A 6,967-nucleotide genomic window follows, 5' to 3' on the forward strand; every position below is an offset into this window, starting at 1 on the left:
TGCTGAAGGTGTGCATGCAGGCATGCAGTATGATGGGGCCACAAGCACCATGAGCCGCCTGAATATTGGCCACTCAACAAAGGAGAAGGGCTAGCCATCCAGAGCAAGTATCTCCCCAATGCTCTGGGTGACCTCGCTCGCCTTTGAAATGTGCCCCCCTTTCCCTCTGCCTTTCTCCCACTGGTCCAGGGTGGCCTGCCCCTGCTCCTGGGGGATGGGGCTTTGGAGAAAGAGGGGGATTTCCCTTTGGGCACACTCCCACTGGTGCCAGGCTGAGGAGGAGCAAGGGCAAGGAGCCGATGCCTCCTGAGATGCATCAGCATCCCCAGGGTGCTGAAGTGTTTCACCTCCTTGCCCCAGCTGGTCTTGCATCAGCAGTTCAGGAAGATAGCATATGTGGGATTATCTGCCACCTCAAAATGAGCCCACACTACACTACCCCCTCACTTCTGGGGTGCAGGTGCGGATCCTCCCTTATCCCCCTCCTCAGCAGGCAGAGGCACAACAGGGCAAGCTGAGGCACCTTCCCCCACAACACTGCCTTCCAGAAAAGGAGACCTAGCTCTAGGGGAACTTTGAGGGGTGCATAGCACAAACTCAGATTCCCCCTCCTTCCCCAGAACTTCTCTGGCTATGGCATTCAGCTCCACTGCTTCCAGATCCAGATCCTCCACTGGAAGGCTCAGGCTGGGAACTGAAATTGGGGTGGAAGAGACTGTCATGCTGGTGCTTGTCAAGCTTATGGTGCTGGGGGTTATTATATTGCTGGTGTTAGTGGAGGTGGGGCAGGTGCAGACACTGCTCCCATGTTCTTGCTCCCATAGCAGCAGAAGCCTCATGGTTGCTAGGGGAAAGGGTGTGTCTGCTTGGTACGGGGAAGGGGGGGACTTGCAGCTCTCCCTCTGCCCCCATCCCCACCCCCCCACCAGAGGGCTGGGCACCTGCCTTTCCAGCACGCTTCATGTTTGGTGTGCTAGAAAATGTGTGTCTGTGTGTATACAACAAAAGCTGTGTTAACTGGCACCTTACAAGCCGGCGTGCTCTGTTAACCGGCATGCTGGCTTTTAAGGGCTTATAACGGAAAAATGAAACCGGAAGTGCCTACCGTGGCACTTCCATTTTCATGGAGCCCTCATGACCTGGGGGAAAGCAGCCTGCGCTGCCAAGCCCCCATGGCCCGGGGGTCACAGCAGGCTGCGTGGGTCCCCCTTGCCTGTCCCTCAGGGTCCACAGGACCTGCGGGAGGGGCGGTGATGCAGCAGGAGGGGCAGCAATGGAGTGGGAGGGGTGGCAACACCCCAGATGTGGTGAGACAGGCAGCGGCCCAAACAGGCAAAGATCCCGGTTCGGGCCACTCAGTTATCCGGCATAGTTTGTTATCCAGCACCCTCCATTCCCCGTGGGTGCCGGATAACAAATCTTTTACTGTATATGTGTAGTGCTTTTCTGCACAGTGATGAGACCGCTAGGCAAAGCAGAGCTTTCTTTTTGTTTAGGATGAAACCCCCCCCACAAGATAACAGGATTTTTCATTTTTCCAGTAACTCACTGGAGCACTGGATAAACAGTGTGTGCACTCCCCATAAAAAATAGCTTCAGCCACAGGTCTGAGAATGCTGAATAGTTTTGACTTACAAATTAAATGTTCACAACAGTTTCCTTCTAAAATAAAAAGTAGTGATAAATATTCAGAAACCTTACATTTTCACTTTTTTCTGCTATCCAAAGCAACTAAGGTAGTATTATTATTTGGTACTAATTTTTTTGCTTGAAAATGTCAGCATTTTAAAACAACTCTGTTTTTATTGCATTTTTGTTTAGCTGTGGCTTATGAAAACATGGTTCACAAAAATGAGGTTTGTTTGCAATCAGACTTGGAATGAATCATAATTAAAGCTGGATGCAAAATACTTAGAAGTGAATTGAATTATTCCCTATGATTTAATGGGCCCATAATCAGACTCCATATTATGCAACAACATTCATCTAATTTATTCACCCCATCCAGAAGTACCTGACTTCATTTGTTTTTCCCAATAGTTTGATGCAGATAGAGATGAAGAGGAAGTGTTCTATGACATAAGTTTGGCTGTCGACAATAAGATATTTACTCACAAAGAGGCCATGGCAGGTAAGTTACTGTACAAGTATAAAGAACTTCTTACTTCCAATAAAGTGTAGTAGAGATGTCTGTTTTTCATACCTCTCAAATATGGATAAACATACAACAGCAAACTCTTGAACAACATACGCAAACAGCTAAAATTCTGTTGGCATTTGAAAGCTTCATGAAAGCCTACAACAGGTCTTATTTTCCCCACATTCTGACATAGTCAGAATACAATTTGGAATAAAAAAATGAATAAAAATGTACCAGAAAGAGGAATTTAGCACCAGCAAATTTCTTATTGAAAGTGGCAGTAAAACCTTTCAGCACAATATGTCTGCCCCTTGCAAAACAAAGAGTTCTTACTATTTCTCATCCCTTCTGTGAATCACTTTTTGCATAAGCAGCTTTGAATGCAAGCTCTGATGGTCAGTTCTTGGATATAATGCCCCCCCAAAAATGGTTCTGTTTTTTGGTAAGTAGTCTTTGGTAGTCTTCAAGTCTCTTCAGGTTGATGTCTCATTTATTAAGGACCATGAAAGGACAGAACGGGCTTCTTTCCAGAGCAGAACAAGAACACGTACATTAACATTTTGCTGTGCTTCCATTGTCACATCTTATCAGGATGGCTACATAATTATGAGACGAACAAAGTAAGGAGTGTACTAAGCTAACATTTCATTTATATACAAAAAGAAATGGACATTTAGGGGCCTGGACCCATGATTTTTTGCAACTGTTAGAACTGTGATTTCAGGTCCAGGTGGTCAGTATTTTGTAGAACGAGTCCCCTAGTCCTAACCAACGAATTAAACTTTTAGTACTTATGACCACTTAGTGTCATTGGTTCAAAATCTATACACTGTAATAGGCTATATAGTACAGCAGGGTTTTTTTAAAGAAAAGTCTTATTTGCTCCCATTTGAATGGTTTCAAAGAAAGAGGCAGAAAGGGGCAAGGACTACCAAAAACATTGTTTTCATAGCTCAAAAACAAAGCAGGCAAAGCACCTAATGAGAAAAGTGCCCCTCAATAATTTCATGGTTTCACACTAGAATCCCTAGCTGCCAGATAAATCAGATAGGTTGTGAGATTACTTTCCACTGTCTTGCAAAATGGCACAAAAATGCCAGCATGGGATAATTCCTTGTATAAATTGCCAAGCTTATTAAAAACAAACTAAATGTAGAGTAAACCACATAACTGAACCATCCTTTGTTGAAGGAAAAACTTGCCTGCCATAAATTAAGTAAATAAGATAGCTTTACTTGTAATCAAAAATGATCTTCTGGGAGTTGTCAAGAAAAAAAGCATTGATTAAGCAGAAAGAAATCTGGTAGAAGTAACAAATCTATTAGCTCCTTTCAGCAAAGATGGGGATTCATTTCTGTCTTACACACAGACAGAAATGTAAATTCTCCAGCTGAATAATTTAACCTATAAAAAGAAATTGCTAGCAAGTCTGTCTGTTAGAGTTAGCAACCACTACAGCAGCTGTGGCATAAAAATCAAAGATCTGCACAACGTACAGATAGTCACACAAGTACAGTACATGGTAGCTAGGCACAAAAATCAACCACGGTGGTCCTCGGTTCAAAAAGAAGATAAAGCTTATTTGGTAGAGAGAAGAATGCTGAAAATAGTCCTACCAAAAAAAAGTTTCTAATAATAAGCTTACAGAGACAACTTACAAAGCTTTCTCGAGTCAGTGATCTGATTCCCATTCCTTTATGCTTAGCCTTACACACAAAGTGAAGACATTAGCTCCAAATCTTCTATTGCATAATGATACTATAAGCTAACACATGGAGTTAAATTGTACCTACCTGTGACCCAAGAATTCAGAAAATAAACATAGGAAAAAAAATAAGTAGTACATAAGATCAAATGCTGACAACACTTAAAAGGTAAATAATTTGTACAAAATCAACAACGATCATGAATGTGATCTAGCACTTACAAGCCTGAGTCTACTTTTTTTTTTTAAATTATCCCCAAAGTAAAATACAGTTATCAGAAAACTCAAAAACTTTTTCCACCAAACATTTTTGCCCAAAGTGTGTTTCTGCACAAGCCCCTAGTTCTGGTTTACTTATGGAGCAATAAGTTTATGCAACAAAAATTGCATTCCAAGGCTGTTTACACATGGGGAGACAAGAGCCTAATGTGTTGGGAACTACTTATATCAGTCTGACACAGCAAAGTTTTAAAGAACTCGCATAATGGTTATCAGCCTATTCTGGATGTGAGATCTTTGTGGGAGATCCCAGAAAGCACAAGGTGAGATTGTCACCAACAAAGTAATCTCTATTCAGTGTTTTTACAGGCACCATAGATTCAGATTGCCAAAATTTCATATATGAGGGAGGCAGCAGATAGCTTTGCTGCTCCTCCAAGTGCTCATCAATAGTTGAGAATGAGCACTGTGATATATGCTGAGAAGGATTTTTGCCTTTAGCCTTTCTTGTTCCATAGCACAGGGACCTTGTAATATGGCTTCATTCTCCTTCTGAATAGGCATTTAAAATGAGGTAATCTGGTTACCAAATTAAAAATAACTTTGTGTCCATTAGGATTAACATGGTGCATCTACATGAGACATTTACTGCAGCTGGCTAATTAGCTCCACAGTAAATGTCTCATGTCTACATGTGCAGTGCTAATATGCAGGAGTGAACTACTTAAGTCTGCAGCAGGATAGTATTTGTAAATACTCTGCAGCAATGCATGTGTAGATGCTGGAGGGGCTGGCTAGGGCATGAGGCTGCTTCAGTGCAGGGGCTTCCTGCCAGCTAGCCCTGTACTGGAGCACCCTCATGCCCCAGCCAGCCCCTCCACAGCATGTTCAGCTGAGTCAGATCAACCCCATGCTGGGAGGCTGACCCACCCTGGTCCCCTGCCAGCCAGGGCTGCTCCAACCCAGCTCAATGTGCTGTGGTCCTAGGTGCACATGTAAATGCAGCACCGGAAGCAATAAACTCTGGCGTAAACTGTGCCGGAGTTTATTCAGTTGAATTAATTGCATGTGTTGATGCATCCATAAAATAACAATCAAATTAAATGTTCTTTGCTTGTTTAAGAGACATTTCTAAAGAAAAAATATTTAGCCCCAGTTCAGTTGGTCTTTTAAACCTGTTAACAACAACGGAGATGAAATGTCTAAGCACACTTAGTTCTTTATGTCATCATAATTGACAAACCAGAATTGTGTTCCTCTTATAAGATGCATTTGCAACCAACTATGCAACAAATACTTAGAGAAGAAAAAAAAAAGAAACTGCTGTGTGTTTTTTGTGGGTTATAATGATATTCTTCTTCACTGTTGCCTTTCATGATATATTAAGGCTGTTGCCAAGGACAACAACCTGTCATGAAATTCCACTGTAGAAGGTTGCAGTAAGGTGTGTATTAGAAGCATCTTACTGAAAGCAAAAATGAAACTGCTATCATTCTAGGGCCAAATCAGTCCTTTAATAAATTGATTTTTATTACAGTATGTTCCTCTTGAAGATTGTTTCACAAGTGTTACTCCAGCTCAAAATGTTAATATTTAAGATTTATTAAAAGGTTTTTAGACAATTTTTTATGCAACTTCTATGTAAAAATATAAAAAGATGGTTTATTGTGTTAAGTTTAACAGGTTTGCCTACAGGTTAAAAAATACAAACACAAACAGTTCAAAGAGCCTGCTTAACCAATTTGCATCAATGTAAATGTAAGGAGCTGGCAAGCATCATAGCTCAGCCCCTGGCACGGCTCTTCGAGAACTCCTGGCACTCTAGTGAAGTGCCCAAAGATTGGAAGAAGGCCAATGTGGTGCCTTTTTTCAAGAAAGGGAGAAAAGTGCATCCAGCAAACTATAGGCCCATCAGCCTGACCTCTATCCTGGGGAAGGTCTTGGAAAAGATTATCAAGGAGGCCATTCTTAACAGGCTAGCTGATGGCAACATCCTGAGGGAAAGCCAGCACGGGTTTGTTGCGGGTAGGTCTTGCTTGACCAATCTCATTTCCTTTTATGACCAGGTGACCTATCACCTGGACAAGGGGGAAGAGATTGATGTCATATATCTCGACTTTAAAAAAGCCTTTAATCTGGTATCCCATGATCACCTCTTGGCAAAACTGGCTAACTGCGGCCTCAACCTCACCACGATCCGCTAGCTGGGGAATTGGCTCCACAGCAGGACCCAGAGGGTGATGGTTGATGGAAGTCAATTGTCATGGTGCCCTGTGACCAGTGGGGTGCCTCAAGGCTCTGTCCTAGGGCCTATACTGTTTAACATCTTCATCAATGATGTAGACATTGGTGTCAGAAGCAGACTGGCCAAGTTTGCCAACGACACCAAACTCTGGGGTAAAGCACCCATACCTGAGGACAGGAGGGTGATCCAGGCAGATCTTGACAGGCTCATGAAATGGGCAGATGAGAACCTGATGGTGTTCAACACCAAAAAATGCAAGGTTCTCCACCTTTGGAGGAAAAACCTGCAGCACGCTTATAGGCTCAGCAGTGCTATGGTGGTTAGTACTACAGATGAAAGGGACTTGGGGGTCATGTTTAACCACAAGATGAACATGAGCCTTCAATGTGATGCTGCAGCTACTAAAGTGAGCAAAACCCTGGCTTGCATCCATAGATGGTTCTCAAGCAAATCCCAGGACGTCATTCTCCTGTTGTACTCAGCCTTGGTGGGGCCGCAGCTGGAGTACTGTGTCCAGTTTTGGGCTCCAAAATTCAAAAAGGATGTGGAGAAGCTTGAGAGAGTGCAGAGGAGAGCCACGCGCATGATCAGAGGTCAGGAAAACAGACCTTATGATAAGAGGCTGAGAGCTATGGGACTCTTCAGCCTGGAAAAGCGT

General features: G+C 43.1%; 1 protein-coding gene across 1 annotated transcript in view; it reads left to right on the top strand.

The window, feature by feature from the left end:
* AK5 (adenylate kinase 5) overlaps positions 1-6,967 on the top strand; it is a 168,545-nt gene that overhangs the window by 87,525 nt on the left and 74,053 nt on the right. The window contains exon 8 of the mRNA XM_025193601.1: positions 2,041-2,131. Within this exon, the coding sequence (XP_025049386.1) occupies positions 2,041-2,131 (91 nt within the window). The remainder of the gene's footprint in view (positions 1-2,040; positions 2,132-6,967) is intronic.

This window comes from Alligator sinensis, unplaced genomic scaffold, assembly GCF_000455745.1.
Source record: "Alligator sinensis unplaced genomic scaffold, ASM45574v1 scaffold51_1, whole genome shotgun sequence".
In the NCBI taxonomy this organism is placed as follows: Eukaryota; Metazoa; Chordata; order Crocodylia; family Alligatoridae; genus Alligator; species Alligator sinensis.